Source organism: Channa argus, chromosome 1, assembly GCF_033026475.1.
Source record: "Channa argus isolate prfri chromosome 1, Channa argus male v1.0, whole genome shotgun sequence".
Classification (NCBI taxonomy): Eukaryota; Metazoa; Chordata; class Actinopteri; order Anabantiformes; family Channidae; genus Channa; species Channa argus.
The window spans coordinates 4,112,399-4,129,162 of record NC_090197.1 but is presented as its reverse complement, the minus strand read 5'-3'; the positions used below and the strand labels follow the sequence as shown (position 1 = coordinate 4,129,162).

General features: G+C 39.0%; 2 protein-coding genes across 2 annotated transcripts in view; one reads left to right on the top strand and one right to left on the bottom strand.

The window, feature by feature from the left end:
- Positions 1 to 16,764, top strand: part of LOC137132416 (immunoglobulin lambda-1 light chain-like) — a 117,230-nt gene that overhangs the window by 23,320 nt on the left and 77,146 nt on the right. The window lies entirely within an intron of this gene.
- On the bottom strand, positions 1,184 to 9,184 carry LOC137132333 (CD209 antigen-like protein E). The gene is made up of 8 exons (XM_067514712.1): positions 9,011 to 9,184; positions 8,739 to 8,849; positions 8,389 to 8,499; positions 5,062 to 5,124; positions 4,251 to 4,313; positions 3,907 to 4,049; positions 3,521 to 3,633; positions 1,184 to 3,293 (listed from the first exon to the last, which is right to left on the bottom strand). The coding sequence occupies exons 1-8, from the start codon at positions 9,153 to 9,155 to the stop codon at positions 3,167 to 3,169; spliced, it is 876 nt and encodes a 291-aa protein (XP_067370813.1). The 5' UTR covers positions 9,156 to 9,184; the 3' UTR covers positions 1,184 to 3,166.

The window sequence follows — 16,764 nt, the reverse complement described above, 5'->3', positions numbered from 1 at the left end:
AAAGGTGAAATGAATTTGATAATGCAAATTTTTTTACTCATATTCATTCTTAACAAGAAAAAAATGTTAAGTTTCACCTTAAAATGTTTTTGGACATGGTGGCAAGAGGATAACAGGTTTGGTGCACACACACACACACACCCAAAAATTGGGTATTTATTTCTCATTCATGCATTTATGACTCGCATAAGTTCTCCTGTATGTCTCACTGGGGGCCTCAGTTAAAACCCTCTTGGATGTTCCTCTTCTAACAGGCTGTTTATACTGATGGCATATACAAAATAATACTCTGCCAATCGTGCCAGTTATGAAAGACAAAGTTTACCTGTGCTATTTACATAAATATTGCTTTAAAATAAAAATGTTTAACTCTTTAATTTAAAACTAAGTTTTAAATTTGAGGCCAACAAACAGGAAATTACCATGAGTAGTCTTATGTATCAGAATTCAAATTAAACATCTTTAAAATTTATTTTTGCTTATGTGTGGACTTTGTTAAACAGCAGAAAATCATATTGTCAGACCTATTGTGACAGCTCTGCATTGTAAAGGTCCTGTTTCAGGTTGCAGGCGCACACACACCTTTTTCTCTTTGTAACTGCTGATTTTCATTCTTCACGTAAAAGAGAGGAGTGAATGTAGGACAGACAGTGACATTTGGGCACGTTCAAAACAAAAACAGGTCTTAGATGCCTTCACACCTACGTGCGAGGAGTTAAAAGGAACTATATTGGTCGTGAACATTGCTAGATTAAAAAAAATATTTTTTCCCTTTCATGAGCATGACGTAAGCATGGCATGTGGGGGTCTCGTTGTCGTGGCGGGCTGCAATGCTCGTACCAATGTAGGGGAAACACTGTGTAATGAAAAAACACTGACTCCCTTATTCCAATCGCCAAATGGTATAATGCAGCAGTACAACAGATGTATTTAGTCATGAAGACAGATTTTAGGGGATTGGGTGGAATCAGTTACAGTAGTTTCTGCATTTGTTTTTCTCTCCGGTTAAAGGACAGAGGAGGTTTGAAAACAGGGACACATGCACAGCTGTTAGAGACACTTTGACCACTCATATTTAAATGACGTTGCGATTCATACAACTTTGTGTCAAGCCATCTACAGTCTGTCCAGCACCTTTTGTAGAGAGTTTTATGTTGGGGAATTTGTCATGACTGTAGATTAGAGTGAGAGAGCAGAAACAAAGCAAAAAAGATTGTGGAAATTTCATTAATAAGCCCTTTATTATTAAATATGTCACTGAGACTAGACAGGATTTTTAAACTAAATAAATCAGTGTCTATGTCCATCTCATTTGGAAAAGGTTGTGGAGATTGGCAGGTGTGGACTCCCCCACCTCTCCTGTGTTAGTTACACGTGATCATTAAAACTACCAGCACAAACTGCTGCCTGTGTTGAATAGTTTATTAACCAGTGATTCTGGATAAACAGCTTCAGATTAGTTTTCATGGTTAGTTCAGTGCTGTTTAATATAGTTTATTCTAATCTGTTGGACACGGTGTAGCCTATATGCGAAGTAGTAATAAGAAATTTATCTAACAGACTGTAGAAAAAAGGAAAAGAGGCAAGAACAGCACCAATTGTGAATTTTTAAAACTTATCAGGTCACTTTGTGTTAGTTTCATTCAGTTGTGGTCGAGCTTTGATTTAAAAGCAAGCAGACCTCACTCTACGCTGATTATGTCTCTTTCATCCTGCCTCTCTGCGCTCTTACAAAAAGCAGATCAGTTTCCTAACAGCTGATCTACCGAATGTACACAGCAATAAAAACATTGAGCACATTCAATGAACCCAGAATCTAAATAGTCTGATAATGATGAGCTCATTGACAGCAGGGGCAGGTGTTTGTTGTAGTATAGCCAACAGCTGACACCAGCTTTTATGTAGAATTTCCACCCACGAGCATGTGCTTAGTTTGACCAACACTGGTGAGCTGTAGGCCTGTGGTTACTAGAGGAAGAGAGGAGAAGTAATCCAAAAATAAATACTTTAATGCTGAATGATGGTTCGTTACATTTACAGAATGGAAGATAGGTGTCAAATTCATAAATCTAGCATAAAAGCGGCTCACTTAGAGTTCACCATTCCAGTAGCACGATAGAAGTGTTCATATGGTTGTAGGTAAATGTTTCAATTGATTAAAGACATGTTGCAGTGCATAATCCAAACATCAAATGTTCCCTACAACATTTTGCAGTATAGTTTCGCAGAAACCTTTTAGGACACAGGGTGAGAGAACAGAAAGTAATGTAATCTCATTACGACCCACGTTGGAACACACAATCTACAGGAAAATGTCAACATACACAGGGTTATTACAGCAGTTGTGTGGTAGATCAGATTTATCCACCCATCCACAGACAATAGGATTTAGTACTGTGTACTGGGGATGAGGACGAGACTCTGCTCCCCTGGTGGCTTAAAAGACAAACTGCAAGTGGAATTTAATGAGCCTGATTCAGAATTAAACTCACTGCATTTCTAAAGAAACACCACAAGGCACATTTTCTTTCTTCCCCAGGTTGATCTACGAACTTTAAGTCAGTATTTTCTTAAATTTTGTGTTTGGTTACTGTGCTATAAAATGTGCTTTATTTTGGCCACAGTGCCCTTCTACCATCATCTATTTTTGTCTAATCAGCTTGGCTTGTTGCCATTTCACGATCTTGAATTCCTTATTACTTGGCCGCTATATTATTACTGTGGCCACCGTGCCCTGACATACTTGGCCATCCACCCGTTTTACTTTTACTGCCCATCCATCTACCTCACCTTCTTGTATTAAAATTTGGTAAATACCACATTCACAAGCAGATACAAGCAGAAACTTTCCTACAGCAGAAACTTAACTACTTTTGTTAAAAAGTTTAATTACCACTTCTACCTTTTTTTTCCTTTTTTTTTTTTTTCACCACAAGTACTGCTGCTGATTCCAGCTTTATCACAAAATATAAAGAAGCAACAGACTCATTTAATAAACAAAGTCAAGCTGGAGTTTCCCTTTGATTGCAGCAGTTTAGTGGGACTACAATTCATTCTGTGTCTAGTGGAATTACTAAGTCTAAAATGAGATGAATCAGGAAGAACATTTCAGAGTTCGACAAATGGCTTAATCCCAACACTACACATATCAATGGAAGCTGTAAATCTATTTCTCACACATCCAGTTACTATGATAATTATAGTAATGTTTAATTTGTGTCCACTTTCCTTGTTGATCACAGCATGCAGCGAAGGACCTGTCTGTGGAATGTTGCTGTCCCTTTGCCCAGAACCTGTTGAACCAATAAAACAGTAAATTCTTGCTTCTCACACTTAAATAAAATTGCAAAATTTCATATCTCACAGTTTCAGTAGCTATGTCCTAGAACAAGTTTCAAAGTCATTGAAACGTAAAACAATGTGTATTGGTCTGACTCTACATTTATATTAAACGGGATCCAGATATTCTCTTTGTTTCTCTTTTCAATTAATTTCATTAAATATTGATATAAACCCTCACGTGTCTGTCAGTGATGATCTATCCACCCATTCCCATGTCCATCCTCGTGATGTCTGTTTTGTCATCAGACCAATCCAGGAATCACCATTCAGATTCATTTCAGTGACAAATTTCTAATAGTTGAGAAAAAAAAACTGCTTGTTAGTTTAACTAGGAATAATTTTAACCATTGTTACAATGCAAACAAAAAAAAAGCTTTATGCATTATGGAAAATGTGGTTTTCTAGAGTTCATATTAGCATTATTAATCAATGAACAGGTTTAAAATTCTGCAACCTGAAAACTAATCAATGAATCCATCAGGGTCAGGACAGGAAGCAGGTTACGGCCTAACAGCAGGTCAGAAACACAAGCAACATGGCAAAATCACTAACACATACACTCACCTGTTCCTCTTTACTGTTGATAATCACCAGATCTGATCCTCTTTTCTCACAGTCTCTTCTGCTGTCAGACCAAGTTTTCTTCTCAGTGGATTTAAAGTAACAACTGCATCCAAATCTTTTCCATCCTCTTGGACACAACTTTCCTTTTTTTGAATAAAGGGTTTTAATAAGTCAGTTCATATGAAAATATATTGTGCAATTTCAGGATTTATTGTATTTATAACAAGATGTTCCCACAATTTTGAGTTCTGTCACTCATCTGTGATGAACAAATAGCTGGAATGAGATTCAACGTAAAGGTGTGTTTAATTTCATGTAACTTTTGTCAATGCTGTTAATCTTACCTTCAGTTTGATCCTTCAGCTGCTTCATTTCAGCCTGTAATCGACTGTAGCTGATTGACATGTCTGGGAAAAAAATATAGATGAACTGGTGAAGTGATATGAACATGCCATATTTATTCAGCAGTTCCTCCTTAAAGACCGACTCTTGTATTTAAGGTGGCCCAAAATTTCAGATTTTGCTACATTGCAAGTTTAATGGGTAAAATTGTGTTGATGACATCTCATCTTTCTGGAGGGACCACAACACAGCAAAATAAATAAAATATATTTCATAAATCAGTCAATTTCCATGGAATCCACTGATGTGTTAAAACCTTTTTGCCAATAAGGCAGCTTATGCTTGTAGGCCTTGTGTGTATTATAAATGCTGGATGCGGTGCCAGCTCTCACATCCTCAGCCAGTGTTACCCAGTGGCCAATTGCAGAGCTTTTCCCAGTTTATTATGAAATTGGTGACAAAACACCTTGAACAACAAACAGCTGAGCTTTTCTTTATATACGTTTTATATTTGCAGAACCTTCATCATTCTAATGAAAAGTCTGTGGTGTGAGCAGGTCAACAGATGGCAGGTTTTTCAGTTCCAGTGTCTTGTGTAATGTGCTGTGTTACAAATAAACTCTCTCTGCTTTGGCTTCTGTCAGAATCAAGGCACTTCTGGTTGGCTCTCTCCCAACTGAAGAATAGGTTTTCAGTGTTTTTTTTTTTTCCTGACGGTTATTGGTGCTTTAGACTACTTGTTGCATTGTGAATTGTCATTTGCCTTAGTTTTCCACTGTTTTTCAAGTGATTAGTTCAAAGTAATCTGCTTACCTTCAGGTTTGTTCTTCAACTGCTTTACTTCATCCTGTAATTGACTGTTGTTGACTGACATGTCTAGAGAAAAACAACATTGTATGGTAAAGTGACATGAACATAATGTACACTAATCACAAAACGTTAGGGATATTTGACTTTTGGGTGACATTTCAGAATGCACCTAAAATGCACTATAAACATACAGATGCCCTTCATTTGACCATTACTAGACTTTTGTATGCACACATCCAACTGTTAAATGTTTCAGTACTTATTGCATAACATGCTGTTCTCTAACCAGGTGAATAACTGCAAAACTCACAACGTGATTTGTTGATCATGTTTGAGCCACGAATGGACCACTAAATGTTCTTGTTCAATGTCAATTAGGATTTGAAGAGTCCATCACGCTGTTTATAATTTGACTCCATGAGACCAAGATGACACCTAACACTTGATCAACAGTACTTTGCCATTGCAATGCCTTAAACAGGATGCTGTGAGGGAAGTTGCCACTGAGCTTACAGTGTTTGTCATTAGTAGATTGCAACAGAAATGCAGAGAGACTAGAAGATGCCTTTTGACCACATCCCATGTACTTGACCTCTTCATGTTGAGGGGGAGGGGCCAGACTAAATGTGGTTCCCATAAACCCTAATGACATGGCGATTCGGGAATGTCGTACTTCAGCCAAAGTAGGGGGGCACACTTCTGCATCCAGACCTGGGAGGGGAGCTGGTCAGAGAGCGTCCAATGGCCGAGCCAAATGACATGGAGCCACCACCCTTTTAGCCCACCACCTGCAGGGGTAGGAGTCCGGGTCCCTTGCAATGTAAGCAAGGTGGCAGGCAAAGCAAGGAGTCTAGACGTGTTGACACAAGGCTTCGTAAGCCTTTGTAATTCCACCCATTCTCCTAAAATCTGTCTTCATGACCAAATACATTTTGTTCTCTCTCTTGCTATTTCCGTAACTATACAGTCATACTCATCTGTTATACTGCTGCTGTAAACTATCTGTTGATTCCCATCAGGCATTTTGTCTTTTGCTTTCTCATAAATTTTTCTTGTTTAGGATAAATATAATCGGAGTAAAACAGCGATAAAACAATTTGCATTATAAATTTCACCTTGGTTGTTTTTTCCATGCGTCAGAAAACAAATCTCTGATTCCAGCCAGTCATATCCAGCTGAATATTTTGTACATCATCAAAATAACTTAAACAAACAACACCAGCAGGTTACAGTAATTCTCAGGTAAAACCGTTTTTTACTTGGGAATTAAAAATAACTTTAACTGAACAGCATTAGATTAATGTGATCACATGAACAGTGATACAGCACTGCATATATGCCTCTTTTTTCTGTTATGGGGCTCTAGAGGCTTTGAAAGAAAAAAAAAAACAGTAAAATCCACATAGTCTGGAGTTTCCCATATAACCACTAAAAGCAGATAACTATCTGTGGATTCACATAATAAATTAAAATTAACTGCAGCATATTTAGGTTTCTTGAAACTTGTTGGTCTACAAACTCTGTACTACTGGTACAGTATGTGGTGGTAGGTACTATGATTTGCACATGCAGCAGGCTGCTGTAACTCAGTGTAAGCTGAGTACCACCTACAGCTTGTATACTACAATCACATGCCATCCCACAGGACAAGAGACGAGCTATTGCCATAAGACTGATGAATTCACACAGCAGTGACTGACACTTTCAGTGGTTAATCTGTACATGACCACACCACCAGGCACAGGTGTCATCATGTTGCATAGGCAGAAAGCATTTTCTCTGGACGAGGAACCAGTGGGCCTCAGTGCTGCCTCGAACGCTGTTGGAGATGTCAAGGACAAGCTACTGTTGTCACCAGACGAGCCTTTTGGAGGTGGTGGTGTAACAGTCTGGGCAGGTGTGTCTAGTCAATACACAACTACACTACACCTTGTGAATGGTACTGTGAGAAGCCAGTACCAACCTGACTAACTTCATTAATCCAGTCATTGTTCCACTGCATGAGCAACACAGGGCTGAGTTCATCTTCATGGACAACAATGCCCCAGCTCATTGGGGTTCCATCATCAGAGAACAACTGCTCGAGGCTGGGGTACCTTAAATGAAGTGGCCTACACTTTCTCTAGAGCTGACTCCCATAGAAAACCTATGGGATCATATAAGGACGCATAAGCTAAGACACTGACATAATTTATTGTGGTATACCCACCACTATTGTTAGCTTTTGATTCAATAAATTGTTTGACATGAAGAAATTACCATTGCACATTTCTACTTAAATGCACTACTTTCATGATATAAAATCACTGTAGCATAAACATTTGACATAAATTTCATCCAAAAGTTGAATATCATTAACCTTTTGTTAATAGTGAATTTACAGCTCATTCTCATTTTCCAAGGCATCATAAACCATCGCTTTGCCAAGGCCTTTGGCATTACAAGGTAGATGGTAGAACACAAACAGGACTTTCCCACCGTAGATCAGATGTTCCAGTAAACTAGTGTAGTGTATACAGGTATTTAATGTTTTGACTGTATAATATTCTACCCTGACATTTTTGTTCCTGACCCTAATGCAGCTTTGTGTTGTAGTCAACCAAACCAGAGATGAGGTCTGATCATTTCCATGATTTCCAAATAGTAGCACTCCCAGGGTGTCTAATAGTGACAAATAAGGGTTCCTCTAGTTTCCAAATGAAATGTATGACACATGAAGCAGCAATATTTGATATCTTGGACAGCGTCACTAAGTTTAAATGCACTTAAGTAACCAGGATATTTTGAAAAATCCACTTTCTCTAGTAACCAGAATGGTTTTTACATGCACTGAAGAAACCTTGTTACTGAAACTTCATGTATACATGCAGCAGCAGAGAAATCTGATTTCTCCTGCATCTTGAACTTTATTTGAAAGCATGACACAGATTTGAACTGTATAGTGACTGATCTTTCATTCAGCCTTTCACTCAGCTGTGTGTTCCTGTGTGCACATGTGCAGGTGGAGAAAGCTGGTTTTAAACTTAGTTACGCATATACATGGCAAAGAAATCACCGTCATCCAACAGAAATCTACCTGGGGAAATTGGGTTTCCTTAATCCCCTGCCCAGTGTTTTTTGTCCCTTTCTGTTTACAGGGCATTTAAGAAATCAGCTTTCCCAAGAAAGTAAATCGTAACCTTAAGTGATGTAAATGCACTGATTATTTGACACTGTGATAAGATTTTTGTTATGCACTGTGGACTATTACTATTATGGACTAAACTACTCTTTATAATAAAGTCAAGGTTTCAGATATTTATGCGGGGGGGAGTTTATTTCCATTTTTACCTGTTATTCTCTCCTCAAACTCCTTTAGGTGATTCTGTGACTGGTTGTACATATTCCTCAGGCTGTTGTATCTGGTCTGAAGCTGATCATTTTCCAAAGTGACCAAAACATCTGGTGAAGGAAACACAAATCAAACATTTGAACAATAGCTCCTTAACAAAACATTCACATTTCAAACTAGAATGTGGATTTGTGCTGCACCAAGTCTCCCTTAACCTGCATTATGATAAACTCAGTTGTTACTAGAGAGCTGCTACAGTAGCTGAAATATAAGGGCAGATCTGCAACATTAGTTTAAATAGGTTTTAATGTGGAAAATGAGATGTGCAACATTTCATAATAAAACTCACAACGTATGATGATCCCAGCCAGAATCAGTATATACAGCACTACCAAAGACACTGTAAAGAGTCTGGGAAAGCTTCTTTTGACAGACCGAGGCTTCTTTTCACTCTGTGATTCTACAGAGAAAATTCAAAGACAATATATTTTAAGACTTTGAACTATGGAGCTTTCTCCCCTAAATGATTTTATCTGCAGGAGAAAACAAAGACATCTAAACTGTCTGTTTTAAACTGCTTTTTTCAGTCTCACTGCTGTCAGATTATTGATTAATACTTACCACCATTTTGTGGTCCAGCATCAGTGTTCTGCTCTCCATTAATTAAAATCTTGCCCTCCATGTTCTCAATCTTTCTTCTGTCTTCACAAACCCTTGTAGTATATTTCACACTCAAACCTGCAGCAGCATGAATTTCTGTTGACATGTTGAAGGACTAGTGCTAAAAAAATAAACGTCACTGTCCCCACTACTTGATTTTCTGTTTCTTCCTGTAGAAAGGCAGTAACCTTTCCACAGGAAGTAGCAGGACAACCACAGATACCTTTGACAGATGATACTTTTTTAAATGAAATTACACATTTAAGCATTAAGAAACTTTTGAATCATGCTAAAGGTTTGTTACTTTTTGTCAAAATGTCTTTCATTGTACTTGCTTTATGTTGTGGTGTTTTCTTTTAATGTTTTAGTAATATGCAATTTGGGTGGTACAGGCCAGCTACAATGACGTAATTGCAGAGGTTTTTGCAGCAGCATACAGGGTTGTGCACTACCTGTGTAAAAAGCAGTGGGCCTTAACTTAGACTTTACTGAGACCTGGATCAGACGGGCAAGAGGATCGACACATGTGAATCTTTTACAAAGAGGACTTTAATTTAAAGAGACAAAAAATGGGACCAAAAGAAATTCAGAGCCTATAAAAGAGGTCTTGGAAACAGAACTTTAAAAAAAATAAATACTGAACAAAACAAACTGAGCAGAAATGAGACATAATGGTCAGACCATAAAAAACAAAACCTAGCATTAGTACTAAAACATTTCATGTTCAATATTGTGTGCAAACAAACAAAATACCTTCCCCCTTGACAAAGCAGCTACTTGGTAGTGTCTGATTGACCACTTCCTGCTTTCACAGATGCATGTTTATTTCAGGCCCAACAAGCTGTCCCTCCAGCAACAGCAATCTTAAGAGCTAGTACCTTAAAGAAATGATTAGACTGAGATGAAAATAACCATGAAAAACGTAAAGGCAGGTTGTAAATAAAGTATTTAAAAGTGTCTGCTGCAAATACAAACTAATAGCCTACAAACAATACTAAAGTGTCCTGTTTGAAACAGACCATTTTATTAAAGAGGATGGAAACAGCTGTAGTGAACACTTTCTTCCAGAAGATGGAGGAACCATAGGGTGACATATAAAACAGAGGTAGAAGCACTCAGGTGGACAACATCTTGTGTAGACATTGTGATGTGAAAGAGATCAGTAACTGTAAAGTATTGGTAGGGGAGAGTGTAACCAGACAACACAGGGTGGTGGTGTGTAAAATGACTCTGTGGTGAGAAAGATGAAGAGGACGAAGTGGTGGAAGTTGAGAAAGGAAGAATGTTGTGTAGTTTTCAGGGAGGAGCTGAGACAGATTCTGGGTGGACTTGACAACTGCAGCTAATGTGATCAGGGAGACAGGTAGGAAAGTACTCGGTGTGTCATCTGGAAAGAGGAAAGTGAACAAGGAGACTTGGTGGTGGAACGAGGAAGGTCAGGGTGTATACAGAGAAAGAGGTTAGCTAAGAAGAAGTGGGACACTGAGAGAACTGAAGAGAGTAGAAAGGAGCACAGGGAGATACAGCGTAAGCTGAAGGTAGAGGTGGCAAAGGCCAAACAAAGAGCATATGAGGACTTGTATGTTAGGTTGGACACTAAAGAGGGAGAGGTGGATTTGTGAAGGTTGGTGAGACAAAGAGATGGGAAGGATGTGCAGCAGGTTAGTGTGATTAAAGATAAGGATGGAAATGTATTGACAGGTGCCAGGAGTGTGATGGGAAGATGGAAGGAGAACTTTGAAGAGTTGATGAACGAGGAAAATGAAAGGGAACGAAGAGTAAAAGAGGTGACTGGTGTGGAGCAGGAAGTAGCAAAGATTAGTAAGAGTGAAGTGAGGAGGACGTTGAAGAGGATGAAGAGGCAGTTGGTCCTGAGAGGTGGCAGTAGAGTTTCTGACTAGTTTGTTTAACAAGATCTTGGAGAGTGAGAAGATGCTGAGGACTGGAGGAGAAGTGTACTGGTGCCAATTTTTAAGAACAAGGTGTGCTGAGACAGACAGACAGTGAAGTTCAGCTACTGTCCGTTACTGTGTTGCAGTAAAACTTTAAAGTCTTCTACTGTAGTATAAACTACGACCTGTGGCAGAGAGAAATGCAGTAACATGATCTACTTTACTGATGCTGCTGTCAGGGTTCAACCTTCTGTCTGGTTCAGGAAGTAACAAGAAAACAAATGTGTTCACACTTTTTTATTCATTTGACTGGTGGAAAAAAAAATCTGTAGCTGCAGTTTGTTGTTTCATTTACTCCAATCAGGAAACTGTCGTCCAGTTTTTGGATTGATGAAACTATTTAGATAAAGTAAAATCACCTGAAAAAACTGAAAACATTTTCTATTAAATACAAAGGTTTTTGTTTCCTGTTAACAGATAACACACACAGCAGACTGATGTTCCACATCTGTGTATTACTGAGAGCCATCAAACACATCTGAAAGTAACTCAGCTCTATGTAACTAATCTTCCCCAATGTTTTTCTCCTCACAAACATTTCTTTCCTGCCCTAGTGTAACTAAAAGTACATGTACAAAATAAATGATATTATTATGGAATTCATAAAAGAAAACAATATTAAAGAAAAGATATTAACCATTATAAAACAGATAAACTTGAAGATGACTGGAACAGAAATACTCCTGTCTAGTACAAGTACTTCAGTAAATGTCCTTGGCTACTTACCCTCTCTCTTATTTTAAAAGTTAATTATTTTGTTTGGTTTTGTTTTGTTAAATCATGAATATGTTGGCCAGTAGGGGGGGGGCTGTGGTACTTATATGCTCCTTTATATAACAGAATATTCATTGTACAGTTCAATTTTACTTTTATATGAGGAAGGATTCATCTACATTCAGCAGAAGCTTTAATCCAAAACATCTTCGAAGTGATGATCATACAACATGCTGGTCTGGTTATCAGCAGTAAGTTCAGTGTCTGTGAATCAGATCTATTGATAGTATTCTGTTGAGCTCCCACAGCTCATTTAGATCCATTGTTGGTGTGTATCCATGTTCTTAAATGAGAGAAGGCCGACTGTAACCTAGTTATTTAAGTCCATGTGAACACACTTAATTTGAAGAACAGAACACAGGGGACTGATGGAATAAGAGATTTCAGAAGATCTTGTTTTTGGATGTTCTCATAAGTTAGTTTTTTTGTTAGTGGTTGTGCTTTTAACAGTCAGAGTAATGAAATTAGCAGCACAGAAAGATTAGTATGAACACATTGGTGTCCTCACATGGTGGAGCTGTGAACTGCAGCTTCATCATCCTGGGCTGCAGAGTCTTGATCAGTAGTTTGACCCTTTTTTAACGTTGACCTCTTCACTATGAGACAGAATTCACCTTCAGAATGTGGAGACACTCAGCATTTTGAATTTCCTTCTTCAGATGTAGATGACACACAACTTTTTATTTTGTCTTTCTCCTGCCATCCTCCATCGGTCCACCAGATGTCCTCAGACCTCCCTGCAGTCACTTGCCTCCCCTCTCAGATCCACCTGTTTCCCATTCACCACTGACTCCACCCACTTACACACCTGTTCCCACTTCCCTCATCAGCCCCTTCATATATACATCACATCTCACTGAGGTTCAGCTTGTCCTTGTGCTGTGGACTCTTGTTCTTCCAACCTGCTTCATGTATCAGTTAGGAAATTCTGAACCTGCTTCTTTAATTCTTGCAAGATGAAAACATTTAACTAAAAGTGTTTATTTTAAAAATCTTATTTGTTAACTTTTATCTAGCTGTTTGCTATAAAAACCCTTATATATTATGTTTTAATCAATTTCTATTCTCACAGTTCTGATGTTTGTTTTGCTGCTTTGTCCCAGAGGGTCAAACTTTTATTATTGTTTTAAAAAAGAATAGTTATGTGTTAATAAATGTCATGTTTATCAGTGTGTTGCTCTGTGACAGATTTATTAACTACATCTCTTCATAGTCAGTAAAGATAAACAACAGAAAACTGGATTCATTTGTAGTTTTTATTTCAGATCAGTGAAGCATGAACTCAATGGGAGGAAAAATAATCAGCTGTTGACTCCAGGTGTGTCAGAAAATAAAGAAGCAACAAACTCATTAATAAACCAAGTAAAGACAAAGAGAAGCTGCAGTTTCCTGTGACTGCAGCAGTTTAGTGGGACTACAGAGTTAGTAAGTCCACATGTAGTTGTTGTGTGGACGACTTCCAACCCCACTACTCTGTCTGCACCATAGAGCACAGAGGGACAATATCTATGGAATAAAGAGGATTGAACATGTGACACAGAATGAACAAGTCAACAAATGTGAGATGACTCTGAGGATCAGGAAGAACATTTCAGAGTTTGACAAACAGCTTCATCCCAACACTACACACCTCTCTGTCATCAGAGGAAGCAGCAAATCTACTTCTCACAGATCCAGTTCTTTGTACCACGATTATATTCATGTGTTGTCCATTTTCCTTGTTGATCACAGTACACTGCTTCAAACCAGTCTATTGGAGTTTGTTGTTGGCTTTTTGCCCAGAACCTTTGGGATGAATAAAAAAATATTTTCATCATAAATTCCAGATTCTTTTTGTAATTAAATAAACTTAATTCTCACTGAATATGTCAAATGTTTTCATTAATTCTCTCTATGGAAATTTTTAGACAGCAACACAAAGGATCATGGGGATAAGTCTGATCCCACATGTGAACTGAAACCTGGATCCAGGACTCTGAGATCTCCTCCATTGATTCCAATCAAAGTTAGTGACTCTGCTCAGACTCCAGCAGCATTTAGTGTCTTCCTGCTCTGATTCCTGCTTTTTAAAGCCACTGCACATGTTCAGTAGTGTTTCTCTCTCTGAGCCCAGTCACTGTCTGTTTGACTTTTCACTTTGTCAACAGGTTTCCTCACATCACTTTCAGCTTTGTCTCTGAGGAAAAGACAGCAGCAGGAAAAAGTGGTTGGAAAGCTGCTCTCTGAATCCATCCCTGGGACTAATGATCATATTCAGCTTTTTCCTTCATCTGTTCTTCACTTTCTAAAGAGCAGAGAAGAAGCAGCTGCTCCTTCATGCTGAGATCAAGTTCAAGAAAGTTTGACTCTAAATGTTGAAGCTAGTTTTTCTTCCACCATGTTTGTTCTGTGTGAGGATACAGAGAGCAGCACACACATTCAATCCTCTGAACTGTGACCAGAGCTTTGAACCATGTTTCAATCCTGACTCATTGTTACTGCAGCTCATCACAGACTGGAGATGAAGAGAGTTCATAGAAAGATTTTTCAAGAGAGATTTGGATCATTTTGTCAATGTCCTACATTTTAACACATGATCCTATTAGCTCCTAAAAATGACTCTGATGTCACTGTATTAGAAAGAAAATCTGTCTCACGTTTCTGTCGGTTGTGATCCATCCACCCATTCCCATTGATATTTTCGCTCTGTGTCTGACCATTGTGTCCATAGACCAATCCAGAAGTCTTCATGCTGATTCAGGTCGGTGACAAAGTCCTAACAGAAAGTCAATAATCAGTTGTTCTTTCATCATTCAGTTTTTCTGTTCTAGTAATGTCTTGTTGAAGCCACTGTTCTTTAACCTGCTGTGATAAACTCACTCAGGGAGTCGTGACTAGAGCCAACAAAGAACCAACACAAACAAACAAACACTTGTTTTTAAAGGATTTCAACTTCGTTTGCTTTGAGGATGCTGATGGAGAAGTACAGAGAGGGTCAGAGGGAGTTGCATTGTGTCTTTGTAGATTTAGAGAAAGCGTATGACAGGGTGCAGAGAGAGGAGCTGTGGTATTGTATGAGGACGTCTGGAGTGGCAAAGAAGTATGTTAGAGTGGTGCAGGACATGTATGAGAGCTGTAAGACAGTGGTGAGGTGCTGTAGGTGTGACAGAGGAGTTCAAGGTGGAGGTGGGTCTGCATCAAGGATCAGCTCTGAGCCCCTTCTTGTTTGCTATGGTGATGGACAGGCTGACAGATAAGGTTAGACCGGAATCTCCATGGACTATGATGTTTGCAGATGACATTGTGATTTGTAGTGAGAGCAGGGAGCAGGTGGAGGAAAATCTAGAGAGGTGGAGGTCTGCTCTGGAAAACAGAGGAATGAAGCTTAGCTGCAGTAAGACAGAATACATGTGTGTCAATGAGAGGGACCCAGGTGGAACAGTGAGGTTACAGGGAGCAGAGGTGAAGAAGGTGCAGGACTTTAAGTACTTAGGGTCAACGGTTCAGAGCAACGGAGAGTGTGGAAAAGAGGTGAAGAGGCGAGTGCAGGCAGGTTGGAACGGGTGGAGAAAAGTGTCAGGTGTGTTGTGTGATAACAGAGTATCAGCAAGAATGAAAGGAAAGATGTTCAAGACGGTGGTGAGACCAGAGATGTTGTTCGGCTTAGAGACAGTGGCACCGAAGAAAAGACAGGAGGCAGAGCTGGAGGTAGCAGAGCTTAAGATGTTGAGGTTCTCTTTGGGAGTGACGAGGATGGACAGGATCAGGAATGTGAATATATCAGTAGAAGGATGCTGAGGTTGGAGCTGCCAGGCAGGAGGTCTAGAGGAAGAACAAAGAGGAGATTTATGGATGTAGTGAGAGAGAACATGAAGTTAGTTGGTGTGAGTGAAGAGGATGCAGAGGATAGAGTTAGATGGAGACATGTGATTCACTGTGGAGACCCCTGAAAGGGAACAGCCCAAAGGAAAAAAAGAAGAAAGTATTTCAACTTCAACAAGTGCTGTGACTTTAAACAGAACCAGAAATCACTTTATTTCTGCTGTTGTCACAAATTAGATGTTGTTCTGTGAACATGTTGTTGTGTTGTGAACACTTTACTGAGAAATTCAGTATCAACATATTTCCAACCTGCCAAATCCACTAATTAACTACATGAGCACATGAAATTATTAGAAAACATGTAGCACTTTAAATTATGGGACAAAATGTCACTATTATCTGGTGAATTAACCCCTTTAAAGGTGAGTGGGGACAATCACTGAAGACCCAATGTTGATGCTGACGTTGTTTGAAGGTCTCGCTGTGAAGACAAGAACTCTCTTGGTGATGTTGAGCTGAAGATGTCTCTTATTCGAGCAGAGATGTCAGAGAGACAGGCAGAAATGTGATATGAGACAGTGGAGTCCTCAGTGGAAAGGACAGGAAGAGCTGTGTGTCATCAGCATAGCAATGATAGGAAAAGCCATGTGAGTGGATGATAGAACCCAGTGATGTAGTATAGATGGAAAAAGAAGAGGACCAAGATCTGAGCCCTGCAGCACATCGATGGAGACGCAAAGTAACCAAGTTCTAACAGCTCGAGCTTTAGGTGGTCACGACTTTATCCTGTGTTGTTTTTTAAATGATTGGTTGTCTGTGGGTTTTTCAAAGCCTGTTTACTGATGGAACAGCCACTAAGAAGATGGAATCCACTGGATTTGAATTCTCCTCACAAGCTGACAAATGGTTGGTGCTTGGAGAGCAGCCCAGCAGCTGTGAACAGTCTTTAATAATCCTATGGTTTAGAACACTGTGTGTAATGAGCCCAGAGCTGATCAGGACTAAATGATTAACAACATTCATTTGTAAGAAACATGTTTCTAACATCATTTCTAGGAGACAAAGTTGCTACGAAGAAAATAAAACCTTCAACATTATGGAATAAAAGTCCTCACGGCGTGTGATGATCCCAGCCAGAATCAGAAGATACAGAACTTGCAGAGACACTGTAAAAACTCTGAAACTGCT